Source organism: Panicum virgatum, chromosome 8N (assembly GCF_016808335.1).
Source record: "Panicum virgatum strain AP13 chromosome 8N, P.virgatum_v5, whole genome shotgun sequence".
NCBI lineage: Eukaryota > Viridiplantae > Streptophyta > Magnoliopsida > Poales > Poaceae > Panicum > Panicum virgatum.
This window is the reverse complement of record NC_053152.1, coordinates 14,651,392-14,673,101: the sequence shown is the minus strand read 5'-3', so window position 1 is coordinate 14,673,101 and position 21,710 is coordinate 14,651,392. Positions and strand designations below refer to the sequence as shown.

The following is a 21,710-nucleotide window of genomic DNA, read 5'->3' as shown; positions in this document are numbered from 1 at the left end:
AGGCATGGTGGGAGCCGGGGTGGAGAGAGAGAATGAACGGGGAGGGGGAGAGTGACATAGAGTATGACGTGTGGGTCCCAGTGATAGTAGTTGATATAGAGAATGTGATATAGAGTATGGATGAGTGCGAAAACTATGTATGAAAAAAATATTCATAAAATATTTTGTAAAAGATGTATTTAGAGTATGAAAAATGCGGATAGCCCATTACTAAACCAGCTAGAAATCATTGCTCCTCATCCCTGATCCTGATCGTTCCCGTTGACTTGGAGCAAGACTTCTCCTCGTCCCCCCTTCCCCGCGCGCCCTCCTATCCTCTCTCCTCCCGGCTTCCCAATCGCCGCGTCGTCCTGAGCCCAGCACGCTCGCATTCCCGGCGCGTCCCCCCTTCCCCTCGCATTGCCAGCTGGATGAGACGACGCTACCATCATCGCCTCTCAAAGTATGTTGCCGCTACCTGCGTCTTGCTTTAATATGGTGCTGATTTTTGACCGCGATGCTCACCGATCTTGATGTGGTGCACACATCTCCTCTGAATCTCTGATGCTCTAACCATAGGATGCCGTTGTCTTTGATTTCCCTACCGCTTGTACAAAATCACGCAGAACAGACTCATCTGCATGGGCCCGATTGGTAACAGTTAACAAAGCTGCGGATTTCATTTTTTTAGAGATTTCTTTGGTGGATCTGTAGATGCATTTGAGGAGTTTGCTGTTGATTACTTGGGTCTCTTATTTAATTTACGCTGCCTGTTATTCAGATGCATTTGAGGGGTTTGCGCAGGTGGTGACAACTTTGATGCCTGTGCAGCTACTGTTTGTCCGAGCGCATCGAGTTCCTGCGCGGCTGCTCGGAGACTTGGATTAGCGTCCGTCATCGTCCAGCTACTGTAAAGTGATCTGATTCCTCTTCCACTGATCCTGAAATCGTCACAGTTTGTCATGCGTCGAATGGACCATGAAATTGAACCCAAACCTTGCTGTGCTTGCAGATTGCAAGCACAGGCATTTGTCCGCCGCGCATCACGTCGCCGTCTGCCACCAGTACGCCGACCTAGAGATCGCCACGACGGCTCCTGGACACTAGAAGGCTCTCTTCTTCCTTCTTTTCAATGGCTGCCGGCAGCGGCTAACCCCGCACAGTCAGGTGAGTAGTTGGTGGCACGATAGATGTTCGATGGAATTACCCAGTGAAGGAACTGCAGTTTCTTTGGTCGTTTGCATGTCCTCTTGTATGTCCCTATCATCCCAGTCTCTGGTACTCCAGAGGAATTGCATCATTTTTCACCTTGCCTGCATGATTGATCGGTGCCACTGCTAGCTTGCTAGAATGCTGCTTGAACACGTTACTGTGTCTACTAAACTTGCGTTTAGATTTATTACTTCCTCCTCAATTAGGAATCAAATACAAAATCTCGCACTTGTTACATAGTTTTTCTTGGGCATGTAACCATCTGGCCTCTGTCAATTTTATGGGAACAATGTCCTGTGTGGCACCACATGTGTACTATTTGTTCTTTCAACGCGTACATGCATGGTGTCTCCTGCTGATAGCACTAAACACTGATCCTTTGCTACTTGCTAGGCAACCATAGCAACATTATCCATTACTAACATACCTTTTTAGATTAGTACATAAGACTCTTCTTCTAAGGACTTCTGAGCAAGTTTTTCAACCTTCTTACTGGATGGAATTCTTGGACAAGATTGTAGCTGTACTCACCAGTATGTATTTTTTCAAAATTAGTGTCCAAAGTAACTTATAGATATAGACGATGAGCTTATTCACCAGATGTAACTTCTCTGTTATTCTGTTCGAACTTAGAACCTTGGAAACTTAAGTTGAGCGAAAATTTGAAACAGGCTGCTGGTCAGTTAGTTGAGTTTAGAGTTTAGACTGTGTACTTGTATAGTATATGCTACAAGTCAACTTGCTGATACCAAGGTTCAAAGCTGTTAGATATTCACCATCACATTAATGCCGTCTGAAAGCAAACTAGATCCTTTGTAATAGACATCTAAATCATTATGATACATTTCCACTTTGTTTTAACCTGTAGGGTTTGTAGCCGTCTACTCCAAATTGTGGTAGTTTTAGAAAAATAATCTGTGGTCACCTTGTAGAGCCTAGGCTCAGGAGGTTGTAGTGGTGATGGAGGGGAGGCCGAGGCTTGAAGCCGCATGCCGCTGCGCGGCGCTGGAGGGAAGGGGGGGGGGGGGAGGTAGGGAGGGAGTCGGCGCGTGGGGGAAATTGCCTTGCTTAATTAACTCCAAAACTGTTTAGAGGTATTTATTCCCTCTCCTTATGGAAACAAATCAAAACACCTAGGAAATAAATCTGGGCAACAGCCCCATGACCGGCGGCTCGGACTAGCCACTACTGCAACTCCGGCGTTGGTATGTGATGCCGGTCATCTCTCCCCGCCTCTTCAAACAGCTCGTTCTCGACGATTGAAGCAGCTCCCATGTGGTGTCGTCGCTGGGCAGGCCGTGCCAATGTACCAGGACATGCCAGACGCCCTGATGGAGCTGGGCGCTCAACACTCGTGCCAGCGCAGGAAGTAGATGGCCATCCTAGATAGGTGGTACATGTGGTGGAGACGTCGGAGGTTCCCCACGGAAAGGCTTGAGCAGCCCCATGTGGAACACATCATGTAGACAAACGCTAGGTGGAAGCTGAAGGTGATAGGCCACCTGCCCAACGTGCTCCAGCACCTGGAATGGCCCGGCATAGCACGGTCCCAGCTTCCCTTTGGGTCGGGACCCCAGCGAGTGTGTCGGATGGTGAAGGAGACGGAGCCGCACCCAGTCACCCCTTGCGAACTCCAGCTCCAGGTGGTGGTTGTTGTAGTAGCGCTTGTCGAGCTACTGTGCCTGAAGAAGACGCTCGCGAACTTCCACGAAGAAGGTGTCACGGTCACTTAGCAGCATGTCCGCTGCCTCCGTTCGTGCTGCCCCTGCAGTGTACGGAAGTAAAGAGCGGGGGCGGTCATCCGTACACCACCTCAAAGGGCATGGTGCGAGGCGCCATATGGAAGGAAGTATTGTAACAATACTCCGCCCATGGAAACCAGACGACCCAGGCGCGCGGTCGGTCCCCTGTGACTTAGCGAAGATACATGGAGATCACCTTGTTGACAACCTCCGACTCGTTAACCTATTTTACTGCCTCTGCTCTTCTGATCACTTTGATCAGATAGCTCAAACTCAACACATGGAAGTGGAAGATGAACAAGGAGAGAGGATCAAAGAACACGCGCAGGTTGGTGCTGCTCAAGTCACTGAGCTGCAGCTACTCTACCGCCTTCATTATATAAGCAAAGAGGAACTGTACAAGCTATGGTCAACCACTACTCCTACCACTATTCTTCTACTGTTGCCATGCTGCAACTTGTTGCTAGCGTTACTACACCTACTAGCTAGTACCTGCCATGAAGACCAAGGAGGTCAAGCAGGGCCAAACGAAACCAGTGCTCTATCAGCTCCTGGAACAACTAGAGCATTCACAATTATCTATCATTCTCCTCCTAAATTGAGATGCTCTAGCTCAGACTTCCTAAACTCCAATCTTGGTCCTCATCTCCATGAATCGAATCCGACCCAAGGGGCTTGGTGAGGATGTCCCCGAGCTTTCGGCCGGTCACGATGCTCAAGTTTGATCTATCCTCCATCGACACACTCACGGATGTAGTGGAACTTAGTGTCAATGTGCTTGCTTCGGTCGTGGAGGACTGGGTTCTTGGCCAATGCAATAGCGGACTGATTGTCCACCTGAAAGCATCTAGGCCCTCAAGGTATGTTTCGGTGATTAATGACAACCATTATTGTGACTAATGAGTTTGTGCAGCTTAATGAAATCTTATCGCTCATTGGATCATATGTTAAAGAGGCCCCTAAATTTCATTATTCAAAAAGGCGATCTCAGTTTCAACTCAAGTATATAACAAGACTAAGGATCTTTCTAGTCCTAAGTGTCGCAAGGTTGAGAAGGACACTTAGGTTAGTATATGTTTTATAGTTTTGTAGAGGTCGCACTATTAAGAGGGGTTAAGGCCAAGTAGCTTGAGCATGGACATGGTCAATTAAAAAAATGGATGCACACATTGGTCACTCAGGTTCTTGGAAGCTCAAACAAGTGCTATTCAGCTCATATCTCAAGAATATTTGGATTTCATTCAAGACTCAGATTAGAAAAAACAAAATCAAGAAAAAGTTTTATCACCGGTTTAACCGACGACATCAATTTTCTATACGTCGGTTAAATGCAGTTGCTGAAGTCTGGACACAGTGTTCACCGGATTAACCGACGATGTTTAAAATTGACGTCGGTTCAGTTGTCCAGAGAGTCGGTTTTTCAGGGGTTTTCAGGCTTACACTCACCGGTTAAACCGACGAAGGATTTGAGTTAGCGTCGGTGCAGTTGTCTAGAGAGTTGGTTTTTCAGTTGATCAGTTGACAACTACACTCACCGGTTAAATCGATGATACGTCGGTTAAATTGCCCGAGCTGTAATGGCTAGTATTTCAAATGGGCAGTTTATATTCATCGGTTGAACCGACGATGACTTTTGGAGGGCCGTCAGATTAATCGGCGTTGAGTACTTTTTCTGGCAGTTTTTCTCCAACGGCTCTATCCGCGTGAGCTGCCTATATATACCCCTCCAATTGGTCATTTTGAAGTCTCTTGACACCAGGCAACACTCATACACTCATTCTCTTGTTGAGAGCCACCTTGAGCTTCACATTCCACTCATTTGATCATTCAATCACCCAAGAAGCAAGGCTAAGGATTTGAGTAGAGAGAAGCTTGTGTGCATCCGTTCTTGGTGATCGGTTCTTGCTCAAGTGAAGGTCCTACCTTGTTACTCTTGGTGATTGGCATCACCTAGGCAATCTTGGTGATTGAGGTGCTTCTTGCGGAGTTTGCCAAGTTGATTGTGGGAGCCCGAAGAAGATTGTACGTGGCTTGAGCTCCACCACGCCGGGATGGTGAACGGAGACTCTTAGTGTGCACCCTCGTCTTGGTGACATGGGAGGTGACAAGGCTCTTAGTGAGTGTCACAACGTGGATTAGGGGTGTGTGCCAACACATCGACACCACGGGAAAAAATCCGGTCGTCTCTTGCCAACTCTTTACATTCAAGCACTTATTTTCTTGCAATTTATTCATTTGCTTAATCCTAGAGATCATAACTTAGCTCTACTTTGCTTAGCTTTATATTTTGTTGTATCCTTTATAGCTTGTGTAGGTTGCTTAGTTAGCCGGTTGGTGAATTGAGCCTTACTAGCATTGCATAGGTTAAGGTTGCTTTATTTTGTTTTAGAAATTTGAAAAAGGCCCAATTCACCCCCTTCTTGGTCCATCGATCCTTACACCACCCTTAGGACGGGTGTAGGTGCTTCTTCTCCAGTGAGCTCATGTAGCAGCCACCCCAACCAAACTCCCTGACAGCATGCCACCACTGCTGCAATGTACTTGGCTTCACAAGTTCTCAGCGCGACGGGCTTCTGCTTCAGGGCAGCGGAAGCGGAGGCCTAGGGTTAGAACCTAGTCTCGTGATACCATGTAAGATTGTGCATAATGCGTGGGATGTATTGCATTTAGCTTTTAGGGCGAATATATAGGAGTACATGGCTTGGAGGGCAAGTAGCCTCTCCTAGAGATAAGGATGGTTATTCTGGGATTACAATCAATCCTAAACTAACCATATCCGGAGTTACCTAATATACTCTAACTTAATTAACTCCGAAACTGTTTAGAGGTATTTATCCCCTCTCCTAACAAACCTGATCCTATTCTTATGGAAACAAACCAAAACACCTAGGGAAATAAATCTGGGCAGCAGCCCCATGAACGGCGGCTCGGCCTAGCCACTATTGTGACTCCGGTGTTGGTATGTGATGCCGGTCATAACAACCTTTCTTTCTTTCTGATGTATACCTGGTGTCTTGCTCTTAGCAATCTTCTTATCCCAGGTGACAACGAATGCCAAATTGCCAATCAATCTGTCTCAATTTTGTTTAGGTGATTTTGGTTTGTGAAGGAGGTCTAATCACTTAAGTTACCATATGGGAGGTAGTGCACTCCCTCTACATGGCTTGGTGGATGTCTGATTTAAATTTCAGTTGGTGAGACTTTGTGCACAGCTGGTAACTAAATTTGTTGTGAACTCCACTCTCGCAGATCTGGCCAGTCTTTTTTTAAGCACTATTTAGCAGTTTCCTAGCTGACTTTCCAGATGCATCTGTAGGTGCTCAGGAAACCCCTTGCTTGTTGGTACCTGTAAGGAGAGAATCAGAAACTGTGAGAGCAATGGCCGATCTTGTGGTTGGCTTGGCAAAGACGGTGGTGGAGGGGGCCCTGACGAAGGCTCAGTCGGCAATTGAGGAAGAGGCGAAACTGCAGCAGAGTGTGCAGCACAACCTTGTGTTCATTGCTGGTGAGTTCGAGATGATGCACTCCTTCCTCAATGTCGCCAATGAGGAGCGTGTCAAGAACAACGTTGTGAGGACCTGGGTGAGGCAGGTTCGCGATCTGGCCTATGATGTGGAGGACTGCATAGAGTTTGTCATTCACCTGGATAAAAAGCCAAGCTGGTGGTGGCGCTTGCTGCCTCGGTGCTTGGCAGCATCAGCACTGCCCTTGGACGAGGTGGTCTCTGAGATAGAGCAGCTCAAGGCTAGGGTGGAAGACGTGAGCCGGAGGAACTCACGCTACAGCCTCATCAGTGATTCTGGATCTAAGCCCATCATGCAGCAACAAATGGCACCTGGTGCTGCAATTGGCACAATAGCTCTTGACATGCTAGTTGAGGCGAGGGATACCGTGAAAAAGCTTCAAGGTTTAGGAGACCTCGCCCAGCTTCTCACAAAGGAAGAAGGTGACCTTGGAGTAATCTCGGTGTGGGGAACAGGCAGTGATCTTGGGATGACATCCATCATCAGAAAGGCCTATCAGGACCCAGAAATCTGTCCAAAATTTGAATGCCGTGGCTGGGTGAAGCTGACACATCCTTTCAATCTCCAAGAGTTCCTCCGTAGTTTAGTGGTTCAGTTCTATACAAACAGTTGCCTGCAAGAAGGAAGCATTGTAAACGTGGAAGAACTGAAGAGGATTGAGGTGATGGCAACAATGGAAGGTGGATTCATTGAGGCATTTATGAATAAAGTAAATGAGAAGAGATACCTAATAGTCCTAGAAAACTTGTCCACAATGGGAGATTGGGATACCATCAGGACGTATCTGCCAGACAGCAAAAATAGCAGCTGGATCATTGTATCCACACAGCAGTGCGAAATTGCAAGCTTGTGCATCGGGCATTCATACCAAGTAATGGAGCTGAAGCAGTACTCAGCTGAGCACTCTATATGCGTCTTCTTCAAGGAGGTAACCTTGTAACAATACCTACAGGCTACAACCATGTATTTTCTTGAACAAAATAACAAAATTAATCATTATTGTTTATACTGTTTTCATCACAATACATGTTCCATATCTTGCAAACAAAATCGAGTTTGATCATTAGACTAGTATTGTAGAAGGATCTCATCTTGCCTACATATTGTAGCCTTTTGAAAAGTTTGAAACTTGTAAACATGGTTTCAACTTTAAATTTCCATTTATCCTCTTCAATTATTCCATTCATCTGTAAGGGTTTGGCAAAGAAACTTTGTTCCTGCTCCTATCATACTGCATCTTTTCACATATCCCCTTCCTCTGGTCTCTAATCCTTTATATGCTGCTGTACCTGTTTTCTGTTTCAGGGTTCTCAAGGTCATGGTGGTAAAAGCATGGAGAGTGATAGAGTGTTGGACAACAGCAATGAAATATCAATGCAGGATGAAGCGGGTCATGGGACTAGCTTGCCCCCCTGCTACAGAATTTCAACTTCTAAAAGGGAGAATGCCCGTGATTGGGTGGACAATTTTCACCTTGTTGAACGCAAGTCAGAAATGAACCAACTTTGTAACCATATTGCTAATGCACGTGTCTATGGTTTGCAAGTGCTGTCTGTGTGGGGGATAGCTGGTGTTGGGAAATCAGCCCTGGTCAGGAATATGTACTATGAAAAAATTCATCGAAGTGACCCAGTATTTGACAAGTATGGTTGGGTTGATGTAATCCGCCCACTCAATTTAAGGGACTTCTCTCGGAGTTTGTTTTTGGATTTGCATTCAGAACCTCTTCCAACCTTGGGAATCAAAGACCCTACCCAGGAGTGTTGTGCGATTCTAAAAGATAGTCGGTGCCTTGTTGTTATTGATGATCTGCAGTCTATTGAAGAATGGGACTTAATACAGCCTGCCTTGGTGTCTCGACCTTCTCAAAGTATTATCATTGTCATTACAACTGAAGCAAGTATCGCCTCACATTGTGCAGATAATGAAGGGGCCGTATTTAATGTCAAAGGTCTAGAAGATAAGGCAGCCTTCAAGCTCTTCGAAACGCAGGTATGTCACAAAAAGCAAAACCTATCCTATCGTTTCAATGTAATTTCCAGCATGCATTTTTTGCAAACTCGAATTCTCATGCATGAATTCCTTTCTGCGCCCCTTCACTCATATGATTAAATATGAACTGGGGTTGCTGTCCCCCCCTTACTATATCGGTGTAAAGAATGAGTGGTAATATTTTACATAAACATCCATGAGCCATATCCTACATTTGAACAAACAATTTTGTTGTATGTAAACAGTGGCTGGAACTAGAAACTTCAAAACTAGCTAAAGAGGCAAGAACAGAAAGAGAAAAGAAACTGAAAGCATGTATGGCCAGGAAGATAACAGATTGATTGGGGAGAGAGACCTCTTATACACATATATAGGCAAAGAACCCTGGTGTATTGGCTTACAGAAACAGAAACGATCTCAGGATCCTTGCCTAACAATTCTTATCATACAAGGAAGGGGAGAGGCGCACTGCCAAAGGAAGGTGTGGCCACACGCACAAGGCCCATGTAGCCTGACTAATATAGCCCTGATTACCTTACTAACGTGCCCCCACAGTCTAATCGCTGGTGCCATGGATGTTTAGACTGGACCTGAACTCCAGAAACATAGAGGATGGAAGACCCTTCGTGAAGATGTCGGCGTACTAAGAAGATGTAGGAACATGCATGACACGGACATCACCAACTGCGATGCGCTCCCGAACAAAATGAAGATCGATCTCAATGTGTTTGGTGTGCTGATGTTCAACCAGGTTGGAGGACATGTAGACGGTGCTAGTATTGTCGCAGTATACCAAGGAAGCACGATAAGGAGGTGCATGCAACTCGAGTAGGAGCTGGCGTAGCCAGGTGAACTCGGTGACACTGTTAGCCACAGCGTGATACTCAGCCTCAACGCTAGACCTGGAGACAATGTTCTGGTGCTTTGATGACCACGAAACCAAGTTATCTCCGAGAAATACGGCATAGCCTAAGGTGGACATGCGCATGTTGGGCAGCCTGGCCAATCAACATCAAAGTAAATTGTCATATCACAAGAAGAGGATGGACGAAAGAGTAATCCCATGTGCGAAGTCCCACGAACATAGAGTAGAATGCGCTTTAGAGTCGCTAGATGAGGTTCCTGAGGATCATGCATATGGAGGCACACTTGTTCAACAACATGTGCAAAATGAGGCCGCGTGAAGGTGAGACACTGTAGAGCACTAGCAAGACTGCGATAATTGAAAGCATCTTGAACAGGAGGACCAATCACGACAGACAACTTGGGATTAGTGTCCACTAGGGTGGTGCAAGTCTTGCACTCAGACATCCCTGCACTAGCCGGAACATCCAACAAGCACTGCTGTTGAGAGAGAGAAGACTGTCACCAGATCGTTGAACATGTACCCCTAGAAAGTGATGAAGCTCGCCCAGATGCTTCATAGAAAACAACTGCTGCAGGGCTATAATGGTGTGCTGGAGAAGCTCTGAAGAGGATGCTGTGAGCACAATATTATCAACATAGAGAATCAGGCAGATGTGCTCGGAGCAGCGGCGGTATATGAACAGGGAAGTGTCTGACTTGACCTCAACAAAACCAAGAGTGAGCAGATATGCAACAAACCGACTGTACCAGGCTTGAGGGGCCTGCTTCCGATCGCATAAGGACCTCAGATGAAGTCAGGGTGAACTGGATCCTCAAAACCTGCTGACTGGGCGCAGAAAATAGTCTCGACAGAGTACCGTGAAGAAATGCATTCTTCACAACCAGCCGATGACTAGACCATCCTCAAGAGAGCTAGGGATAGGATGGTGCGAACCATGGTGGGCTTTACGACAGGCTGAAGTCTCATCAAAATCCAGGCCGAGGCGCTTGGTGAAGCCGCGGAGAACCCAGCGAGCCTTGTAGCGCTCGAGAGAACTGTTGGAAAGGAACTTATGCTTGAAAATCCACTTGCCGGAGACTACATTAGCTCGAGGCGGACGCGGGATGAAGTCCCACCAATTCGGATCGGAGAGGGCACTACGGAAGGTCTTCAGAACCGGAGACAGCGACGCTGCTTGAAACAGCGTGGGCTGCCAGAATCCCAACTTTCCCCGAGTCGTCATCGGGTGCTCGTCGGTCACAACACAGCGCATCTAGGCAATGGAGCTATGCCGGTGGGTGGTGCTGGACACAGGTGACGTGTGTGCACAAGGTGAGGGGCTGGGGCTAGCCCAGCGGCGGGAACCGGCCCAGCTACATGGGCCGCACGCGCCGGGGCTGATCCTGCTGCAGACATCGCAGAAGTAGTAGCCAGAGAGGGCCTCGCTACAAGAGTCGAGGGAGATGCTGGAGCAGGATCCGCGGCCGCCCCTAGCATGGGAAGGTGCAGGGGTGCAGGCTGCGGGTGATGGGCGGGCCACTAGCACGTGCGCGTTGGTGATTGGGGTGCCGGCCATGCCAGCAGGAGCCAGCGAAGTGGTGCCCGTAGAGGCCTAGCGATGGGCCTTGCTAGGTGCTGCATGAGGAACACCGGGTGCCGAACGTGGCAGTGTGGGGGGACCTGCAGGCATAGAGGGTAATGCTGGTACTATGGGAGTCAGCACTGAATTATAAGTATCATCCAGAAAATTGAAATATGCTGGTGTGGGAGGGTTCTGAAGCTCAGCGAAGGGGAAACGGACTCGTCGAAAGTGACGTGATGAGATATGATGGACAGAATATCCAGGTAGCAGTAACCCTTGTGATGAGCTGAATAACCCAAGGGGACACACAAGGTGGATCGTGGAGCGAGCTTGTGCGGCGCGTTGGCGGACAGGTTTGGGTAACATTTGCAGCCGAAGACACGAAGGTGAGCATAGGAAGGAACGGTGCCGAAAAGAGCATAGTGTGTTGTAGTCTTGTAGAGAACTTCAGTGTCTTGGTGGGCAGAATGTTGAGAAGGTATGTCGCCGTGTGAAGAGCCTCAACCCAGTAGGACAGGGAAACAATGGCCTGAAGTAGGAGGGAGCGAATAATATTGTTGGTGGAATAAATAATACGCTCGGCTTTACCATTTTGGGGTGATGTGTAGGGGCATGACATACGAAGATGAGCACCATGAGTGAGGAAGAATGTGTGGGCACTGGAGTTATCGAACTCGTAGCTGTTGTCGCACTGGATTGCCTTGATGGAGGTGCGGAACTGAGTAGCCACATAGGAAAAGAAGTTAGTGAGAGTGGAAAACGTGCCAGACTTGAGCGCAGAGGGAATGTCTGTAAGTAATGTGAAAAATCATCAAGAATAACCAAGTAGTATTTGAATCCAGAGGCACTGAGAACAAGGGAGGTCCATAAATCACAATGTATGATCTCAAAAAATACTAGTGGCGCGCGGTGAGATGCATGAAAGGGAAGACAAGTGTGGCGACCAAGTTGACACGCATGACGTAAGTCTGAGCTAACTTCTGTAGTACAGAAAGGAAGGATAGGAGCGAGCTTCGAGAGAGCTTCATGTCTGGGATGACCAAGGGGATGATGCTAGAGCGAGGAGGTAGACCCTTCGACGAAGTAGGTAGTCGGAAGACACAGAGGGTAGAAGGGCCCAGAGGTGTTGCACCGGATGATCATGTTCCTGGTCTGGAGATCCTTGACAGGGCAACCAACGGGTCAAATTCAATAGAGTAATTATTGTCGGAAGTGAATTGGCGCACATATATCAAATTCTTAATAAAATTCGGAGAAACCAGAACGTTATTAAGGGCCTGTTTGTTTGAGTTGCAGCTTTTGGAGCTTTTCTGAACAGCTGCTGCTAGCTTTTTGCTTCCGAAAAGCCAATAATAGGTTTTAGATGATGGTTTAACTTCCTGGAGTCAAAAAGCTACAAGAAGCTCGGAAAACTAAGCTTTTCAGCTTTCCATATAAACTCAACTTTTTTGAGCTTTTGGCTTTCCGGAAGCTGCGCGAGAAGTTTATTGTTTGTTTGAGCTTCTTCTAGCTTTTCACGCCATAAGACGTAAAGAGGCAGGTAAATGTGCTGCACCAGTGGAAGTAACGGGTAGAATAGAACCATCACCGACAATAATTAATGAAGGAAAAGAAGAACGTGGTAAAACCCGACATCGGGAGTCATATGAGAAGTAGCACCTGAATAAAAATATCATTCGTTCATTGGAGGCTGATTCAAGGTCATGGTGCTGAAGATGGAAGCGAGGGACTATTGATCCCATGACGGTGGGCTGGTGGTGTTGTAGAAGCCAGAAAGCGCGGCTCACGCAGCAAGGGGCGCCCATGGCTAAGGCGTGGCCCACTAGGGAGAGTGGCTAGGGGCCCTTGGGCCGGCAGTAGCCCACGAAGCGGCTGACAGTGCGGCGGTATATTGGGCTGGCGGGTGCGTAGGCTAGCCTTGCTATTGGGCCAACGTGGCCTGCTGCTGTGGCTGGGCAGGCCCAGTTGCTATTGGGGGTTGCGGAGGCCTCAAACCGAGTCACATCTAGATTGTCCTAGTCCAAGGGTTGAAGAACGACGGCCACCGACCGGCCGGCGCGCTGTTGGAGCCTCGGCGCCAGTGGCGCTCCTGCCAGCAGAGCCTTACTTGGGGGCAGAGCGACCCCCGCGCTTGCTTCGCCGGCTCTTGGAGTTGCTGGAGCTATCGCCGAAGCCGCCCTCGGTCTTGGATGGGGGGTGCTATGGCAAGGCGGGGTGGCGCGGAAGCAGGAGATCCCGATGAGGCGCCTCCAGTGCCCGCAGCGATAAGAGCATTGGGCGGGGTGGAGATCCGAGAGCCGCATTGATCTTCTCGAGCAGGAGTTTGTTGCGGACGTCAAGGAATGGCGGGATGGGCTGACCACGATGGATCATCTTGGTAAAAGTGGCGGAATTGGGCGTCGAGGTGCAGGGCGCGGGTCTCTCTATTCTCGAGGAACTGTGCTTGGATGGTTAGCCAAGCCGCATGAACAGAGCCGCCACGCCCCATCACGGTCTCGACGAGATTGGCAGAGATGGTCCTGTGCATACAGGAGCGGACGGCGCAATCCATCTGCGTCTAATCCGAGGAAAATGAGGTTGGAGCATCGAGGATGAGGTGGTCCTAGAGGGCGAAGCAGCCGACGGTGAGCAGGAACTGCTTGCGCCACCGCATGTAGGGGCCGGAGGTGGCGTCAAGAATGGTGGGGATCAGGTTGCGGATGTTCTGGACTCGAGTGGCCTAGGCATGGAGATTCAGGATAGTAGAGGCCTCGTGGAGGAGCATGGCATTGGAGACGTCATTCGCCGTGGGGTGTGAGGTGTCGGAGACGAGGTCGGCAGCGGCGGCAGCGGGGTTAGGCTCCTGATTGGCAGCGGAGGCAGCCCGTTCCTCAGCCGCGCGGGCGAGGGCTGCATGGACTTGGGATGCGGCAGCTTCGCGCTCTACGCTGGCGGCAGCGGCCTCCTCGGCCTTCAGAGCACGGGCAACGGCGATGTCGCATTGCGCCTGGAGCGCGTCCTCGAGACGCTACAGCTCGACCTCCCGGGCTTTGGTGGCGTCATCGCCACCATCAGCACTAGGTGGCAGGATGATGGTTCCGGCCATTGGCGTGGCCAAGGTGGCGTGCAGCTATGGTAGCGGAAGGAGGAGAATTAGGGTCAAAACCTGGACTCTTGATACCATGAAAGCAAGTATGACCAGGAAGATAATAGATTGATTGTGGAGAGAGATCCCTCGTACACATATATAGGCAAGGAAACCTGGCATATTGGCTTATAGAAACAAAACCAATCTTAGGATCCTTGCCTAACTAACAATCCTTATCATACGAGGAAGGGGGGAGGCGTGCTGCCAAAGGCAGGTACGGCCACACACCCAAGGCCCATGTACCCTGACTAATATTGCCCTGATTACCTTGCTAACAGAAACCCTTACCTTGCCATCCGCTAGTAACCTCCATTTCTCCAACTTTCCTGAAAATCTCGAACTTGTAACAAAGTTTTATAGCAGATTCTTCATGGTTGGAGCTGTCAATATTAAATCTTGGCACAATATATGTTTAAAGTTGTCCATCCCAACATTGAAATGCTAGATTCCTATGTTTGTTGGCGTGATATTTAGTAGTGATGTAGAACAGTATTGTAGATTCGTCCAAGAAAATTGTGTAATATGTTTTTGTAGGATAAATATATATACCATGAAATATAAAAAAGGAGGCATATGGAATTTTATGTGATGATAGACAAAATAATAATACTTGTAAGAAAGTACTACTGTTGTATTGGACTTTTAGCAGACACCAAGATAATATATTTTCTGCTTTTTCATTTCATCTGGCATTTATAGTCAAGATGATTATAAATGAATCATTTCTTTTTTTATATTAAATTCTGTTGATATTTTAATGCATTATGATATTGAACTATAAAGTGTATGTTAATCATGCACATACATTTTGTGACTGAAGCAGCTAACAAACATTTGTACTTCTCTCGAACTTTAGGTACTTAGTAAAGAACCATCATCTCCTATAAAGGACTCCAAAGATGCAGAGCTACAAGAACTAATTTTAAAGTGCGGTGGTCTTCCAAAAGTGATAGTTGCTGTAGCTGACTTTTTGGCACCCAAGACAGTCAATTTGATGGACAGTGCAAGTTCTCTGAATGTCAAATTTATGCAAGGGCTGGAGAGCAGCCCAGAGTTTGCTTGTCTGCAGGCACTCTTTGGTTGGATGAACTACTACTTTCGAACTTGTCCTGATTTCCTCAAGCCATGTATTTTCTATCTAGCAATTTTTCCTCGAGACCACAGCATTCGAAGGAGGCGTTTAGTGAGACGATGGATTGCAGAGGGCTACTCCAGGGATACTGGAAAAAGTTCTGCAGAGGAGAGAGGGGAGTGGTTCTTCTGCAGACTCCTTGATCTGAGCATAATCATGCAGAAACCATATCCATTCACCACGGTATTAAATGACAGAAGAACAGTTTCATGCCAAGTCAATAGTTTTGTCCGTGAGTATATCATCTCAAGGCAAATGGAAGAGAACCTTGTCTTTGAATTGGGGGGTAGTTGCACCCTAACAACTCAACGCACTGGGCGTCATCTCATCATACTGAAAAGCTGGGACAGAGATAGAATTGTATTTGAGAGCATTGACTTCTCACGGCTACGGTCTCTGACTGTGTTCGGAGAGTGGAGGTCATTCTTCGTCTCTGACAGGATGAGGTTGCTTCGGGTACTGGATCTTGAGGATGCATCAGGTGTAAAATATGAAGACCTGAAACGAATGATGAAACTTCTTTCTCGCCTCAAATACCTTTCCCTACGTGGATGCACTGAGATCTTCTTGCTGCCGAATTCATTGGGTGATTTGACTCAGCTCGAGACTCTGGATGTCAGGCACACATCCATAGCAACCATGCCACAAACCATCACCAAACTGAAGAAATTGCAGTACATTCGTGCTAGTACCACCAAACCAACAGAGGAACAACCAATACCACATACTGCTGGTACAGTTGAACTAACTACACATACCTCGGTATCATGGCTATCATCTGTGTTCTCCAGACATCGACAACTGGAAGGTGTTGAGGTGCCTACTGGGATGGAGAAAATGGCTGCATTGCACACCCTTGGTGTTGTTAGTGTTGATTCTTCACGGGGGAGCACCATCTTGGGAGAGGTCAGGAAGCTCACCCAATTGCACAAGTTCGGAGTGTCCGGAATCAGCAGGAACAACAGCAAATTTTTTTGTTTGGCCATCTCAGGTCATGCCCATTTAGAATCTTTATCAGTTAGGCTCAAGAAGGACAATCAAGATTGTTTGAATGTCGCCCCACCTGACTACCTGCCTCCTAAGAACCTACAGAGCTTTAAACTGTATGGCCTTGGAGACAAGTTGCCAGAATGGATCAACCAGCTTGACAATCTCAGGAAGTTAGTTTTGGAGATGACTGTATTACCTGAAAATACTATTAGCAGCCTCCGGGATCTTAAAGTGTGTATTCTACGTCTGTGTATCAAGCAGCTTCCTGGTGGTAAGCTCAATTTTTGTGTCATGTTGAATGGAGCACAGTTACGCTGCTTTGAAACAGTGAAGGTACTCGAGATCTCTTGCTGCTCTAGCATGGATGTAACTTTTGGATCACAAGCACTGCAAAATCTTGAGCTGTTGAAGGCTTCCTGCTGTAGTGGGTCAGGATCAGTAATGAAGTTCTCTGGGATAGAACATCTGTCTGAACTCAAGGAGGTCCAGATTAAGGGTTCAAATGATGGCACGCTCAAGAAAGACGTGGAGGGGCAAATCTCCAGGCATCAAAAGAACCCTGTTTTAAAGATGGAATAAGTACTTTCATCCACTGATGTATCGCCAGTGGCAGTGTGATACATAGCTGAACTCTGCTTGATTTATTTGTTCCGGAGATGGAAAAGCTGAGTCCATATAAGTTCTCTCACGATGCCTTTATATGTATAGAGCAGAATTGGACCCGTGAATTGCTGTTGTACTTCTATTGCTGTGTGTAGTTTCGCGGTGTATTACAGTATGAGTGTATGAGATACTTGCTCCTCTCTGGTTTTATTATTTCTTTTGCTGGTTTTATGTATGATATATTTCCAATCCCGGTATGGTACCTGTATTTCTGCTTGCCTTCATATTGATCTTGGATCTTACGGTATAGTTGACAGATCGCTGATAGTGATCTACTACTTGAGAATGGCCTTTGGGTCCACGCTAACATATCAGTCATTGTTGGCTTGTTGCAACTGGTAATGCGTCGTGCTAGGATCGACTTATGACAAGACCCAGTACTAGTACCAACTCACTTGTACTGGATCTAGTCATGATCCGGTATATATAATTTGCCTCGGCAGAATTAGTACCAGGTCAATGTTCACCGTATAAGTACCGGGTTAAGCCAGTACCGGGTACTAATGCTGGCGAGGCACATTAGTACCATGTCTGTGCCGAGCTCCACTACTAATGTGTCCGCCTATATATACCAAGCCCCTTCCCTATCCCGAGCAGCATGAACTCAACCACTGTTTATGGCAGCTCGGTAAGGTGATGGGAGGAGAATTTTTTGACACAACCAAAAGGAAAAACGCTAGCAATTTCACTTGCTCTATTATTTTTGTGTGTATATATGTTGCTAGCAACTAAATTTTAAATGTTCTAATTTTTACGCATGTGACAATTAAGCGCTATTTTTTATTTTTATGTATAGATGTGGCTAGCAAATAAATTATTTTTGAAATTTCATAAATTTTTTAATCATACATTTAGATATACATGATATAATGAAGCTCTAATCTTTTATATTTATGTATGCATAAATATGGCTTGCAAATAAATTCGACTTGTAATATTCTAATTTATTTTACATTCAATACTTTAAACATGCAATAATTAAGCTCTATTTTTTACTTTTCTATGTATAGATGTTTGCTAGCAAATACTATGTAAGAAAAGCCTAATAGTGACGGGCAATATCTGCCTAGGGTGATGGGCATCAGGGATGCCCATCACTCCTACAGCGTCATTGTTTAGGAATCAAAGGTCACCTTTGCCCATCACCTATCACCTATCTGATGTTATAGGTGACGGACTTAACTTTAGGACCGTCACCTTTCATGTTGACCAGGGCCCGTATGAAGTCTCTGTCGGTCACCTTTGTCAAATACAGATGATGGTTGTAGAACAACGCCCGTCACCTATTCTTCGAAAAATAAGTGACGGACTTAGGACAATGCACGCCACTTATATTTTGCAAAGGTGACGGGCTGTGCTTCTAAGGGACGTCACCTGGTGAATTTTAAAGGTGACATGCTCTGGTTGTTGCCCGTCACCTTAGTCTATAGGCCCCTACAGGGCCATTTTTGCTTCTGGCTACATCCTGGAGCACAGCCAGGATTTGGCAGCCATTTTGATTCTGCAAACTCACATAATAGAGACCATATACTGTATATGAATGGAGACATGTAATCTAAATCTACAATCATATATCACAAAGGTTACATCAGAAGCAACCACCAAGTGTACATGAAAAACTATTGTATCTTTCCACAACAAAGTGTACAATAATCACATGAATCCAACACTCCATGAAATATATAACTCTGTTCAGCTGCAACAGTGGAAGTCACCTTTGTTGTGCCTCTTCTCCAATCTCTCCTTGTCATCCTGCATGTCCTAGCAAGAAGTAGAGGGAGTCAAATGATGAGTGTATTTACGATATATATATATAGCTTACTTTTACTCCTTTAAGATTTTTGAAAGATGCAATAATCCGGATCATGTGGTATGCAACATAGAACCCGCATTCAGTTCCAGCTCCTTGTTGCATGCACTGCACAAGATGATATAGTGTTAGGTCAATTATATTTGGTGAAATCATGAAAAGATAGAATGCAGGCGGTCAGAGATATACCAAAAAATCGGTAACGTGTGTGAACTTTGTTGTCGGAAGGTGGTAGTCGGCTCGAAAGGAGGAGAAACCACTGCATTAGCCGTTATGGATGTTGTTAGCTGCAAAATATGTGACCGGTCGCAAATGGGAAAATTGCAAATGTGGTAACTCAAAGATATACCATATATCGATAGATAACTGCCTTGATGCTGGTGTAGTCTCGCTGTCCCAAACTGCCATCTTCGTTGCATGGTCTTTGAGAGTCCAAGTACCACACTATTTCCCACTTCGGACAGATGACGACTAGCAAGTAGTGGGAGCATGTGTGTCGAGCGGCAAGAACACAACCTACATCGTTAGACTTCTAGACCTCTGAGATGGTACTTGCTACGTGGTCCGGGTCCTTATTGATGATGCCGGCTGCTTTGATTCTTTGTTCAATTGCCTACATTCAAATATATTAGTTTTTAGGTAGCTGACATAGGTGATTATGAATTAATACAAGAATGATTGTGAATAATCATTTGTAATATATATACTCATAGTGTCAAGAACAGATGAGTGAAATGTCCAAGGCATCGAGGTTGAAGAGGTCGTAGAGATCAGACCACCCAATGGACAAATAACTAGGGCCACTGTGCAAGTCCCCCTCCTTGAATTCACTCACGATTGATGGTTGGTGCATGGCATTGGTAATGTAGTGTTTGTGGAGTCCCCTGGTATTCACCCCTGCAGTATCCAGATCCTCCTTTGTCATCACTGGCTTGCCCATTACAAACTTGGGGTGAGCAGAAGTCCATGCACTCTTTGATTGGGGTTAGTTGGGTGCCGCCTTACCCTTGGCTTCCGTTGCCTTTTTTGCTGCTACCGCATTACCCCTTGCCTTTTTCTTTGGGGTGGGGGGGGGGGGGCTCGTTGTAGTGTCAGCTTTCACAGGTTCAGGCATTGGGGTGCGTGGTCGCTTTTGTGAACTGGTTGCTGAGGGTCGTCCTGAAGACGATCCAATGGAGCGACCAAGGGGCAGGATCCTAATTTGAGTTTTCTTCCACTGGATCTGCATGTTACGGGATCCTAATTCCAGTTTTTTTTTAGGATACCCATGTATCTCTCGTATGGAAACATCTGGTGGAGGTAAGAGGGGCCAAGGTAGTGTATCTCTTTTACAAGGTGAATCGTGAGGTGAACCATAATATCGAAAAACGTGGGAGGGAAGAAGGCCTCCATCAGACACAGTGTCTCATGTAACTGTCTCTCTAGAGCTGGTAGTGATTCATCATCAATGACCTTTTGCTCTATGGCATTGAAGAAGAAGCAGAGGCTCATGATTGTATCACAAACCTTCACAGGAAGCACATTCCTGATTGCTACAGCCAGTATTGACGTCATAAGGATGTGACAGTCATGAGACTTCATCACGGTGAAATTGAGCTTTAGTTCTTTCATGTTGACAAGCCTGGCAAGGTTTGAACCGTATCCTGAGGGAAATTTTATGCTACGCATGAATTCGCATAATTTTTCTTTCCTTTTTGGACATTGTGGTGGCAGCTATAGGAAGATCTTTCCCATTTTCCGCTTCTTGGGCGTAAAGCTCAGGATGAATGCCCATCTCTTCTAGATCAGCTCCGGCGTTCTCGTGGTCCTTTCCTTTACCCTTCGTGTTCGTCAATGTGCTGACAAGGCTCTCACAAATGTTTTTTCTTTAAATGCATAGTATCAATTGAATGTCGGACTGCTAAGATGTGCCAATACTCTAACTCCCATAGTATGTATTTCTCCACATCCCTTCGTCATTTTCAGGAACTCCACGTTTCCGCTTGCCAAGAACTAAGGGGATATCCTTAACCTCACTGTACACATCACTCCCTGATAAATGTGGTGGAGGATTTCATGACTCCCTTGTACCATCAAACTGTCTGTCCATGCTTCGGTACGTGTGATTACTCGGCAGCCATCGCCTGTGGCCCATGTATGCAAATTTGTTCGAGTGCTGCAGCCACAAGGAATGTGTCTCTGACAAGCAGTGGGAGCAACCTTGACCATTCCTTTTGCTTTGCCCGGACAAATTACAATGAGCCGGATTGTCACTGATGGTGGTCATCATCATAGCATGTAAAGTGAAGCAGTCATTGGTGACAGCATCCCTAATGACCACACCTTTCCAAAGGAGCTGGAGATCATCTATGAGGGGCTGGAGGAACACATCAATTTTATCACCGGGTTGTTTCGGTCCAGAGACCAATGTTGACAACATGTTATACTTGCATTTATTGCAAAGCCATGGCGGGAGATTCATGATTGACAATAGAACATGCCACGTGCTATGTGAGGTACTCATGTTTCCATAGAGATTCATACCATCTGTGCTGAGAGCAAACCTGATATTCCTAGGATCTGCCCCGATCCAGCCATAGGTGTTATCAATATGTCTCCATTGAGCACAATCTGCAGGATGGCATATCATTGCGTCTTTATTACAACCCTCCTCGTGCCAACGCAACAACTTTGCCTCCTTCTTGTTTGCGAACATCCGCTACAGTCTGGAAATCAGAGGAAAGTACCATGCAACTTTCCTAGGAGTCCCCTTCCTCTCATTGTTGTCCTCTCGATCATCACCACCATCCTTTCGACGCTTGTACCTTGATGTTCCACATTTAGGGAAACGGTCTAGATCTTCATTCTCTCCACAAAATAGGACACAACTATGATAGCATGCATGAATTTTTTTTCAATTTTCAATCCCACTGGACACACAATCTGCTTGGCCTCGTACACAGTATCCGGGAGCATGTGTCTCTCTGGTAGCATATCCTTCAGGATAATAAGAAGTACTTTGAAACTCTTGTCTGTCCAACCATGAGTAGCCTTTAGTTGCAAAAGCTTCAGGTCCCCGGTTACCCGCGAGTACTTCTCACAATGGGGATAAAGAGGTTTTTTGGAATCTT

At 46.5% G+C, this 21,710-nt stretch overlaps 1 protein-coding gene across 6 annotated transcripts; it reads left to right on the top strand.

Annotated features, from left to right (window-relative positions):
- Positions 1-239: 239 nt before the first annotated feature.
- LOC120685638 (disease resistance protein Pik-2-like) lies at positions 240-17,014 on the top strand. 6 transcript variants are annotated; one of them, XM_039967692.1, is made up of 7 exons: positions 245-442; positions 761-889; positions 992-1,146; positions 6,024-6,127; positions 6,250-7,385; positions 7,763-8,449; positions 14,862-17,014. In XM_039967692.1, exons 5-7 carry the CDS (start codon positions 6,312-6,314, stop codon positions 16,704-16,706), a joined length of 3,606 nt encoding a protein of 1,201 aa, XP_039823626.1. In that variant the 5' UTR covers positions 245-442; positions 761-889; positions 992-1,146; positions 6,024-6,127; positions 6,250-6,311; the 3' UTR covers positions 16,707-17,014. The 6 variants fall into 6 exon arrangements, with proteins under 6 accessions (XP_039823621.1, XP_039823622.1, XP_039823626.1 ...); XM_039967691.1 differs by having other exon boundaries at positions 6,024-6,148; XM_039967687.1 differs by lacking the exon at positions 6,024-6,127 and having other exon boundaries at positions 240-442; positions 811-894.
- Positions 17,015-21,710: the final 4,696 nt, after the last annotated feature.

What these genes read in the sequence shown, in the direction of transcription:
- LOC120685638 (XM_039967687.1), top strand. Translation starts at nt 411, where the DNA reads ATGAGACGACGCTACCATCATCGCCTCTCAAA. An exon ending in TACCATCATCGCCTCTCAAA is followed by an intron (nt 443 to 810) that starts GTATGTTGCCGC and finishes ATGCCTGTGCAG; the next exon opens with CTACTGTTTGTCCGAGCGCA. An exon ending in TCAAGCTCTTCGAAACGCAG is followed by an intron (nt 8,450 to 14,861) that starts GTATGTCACAAA and finishes CTCGAACTTTAG; the next exon opens with GTACTTAGTAAAGAACCATC.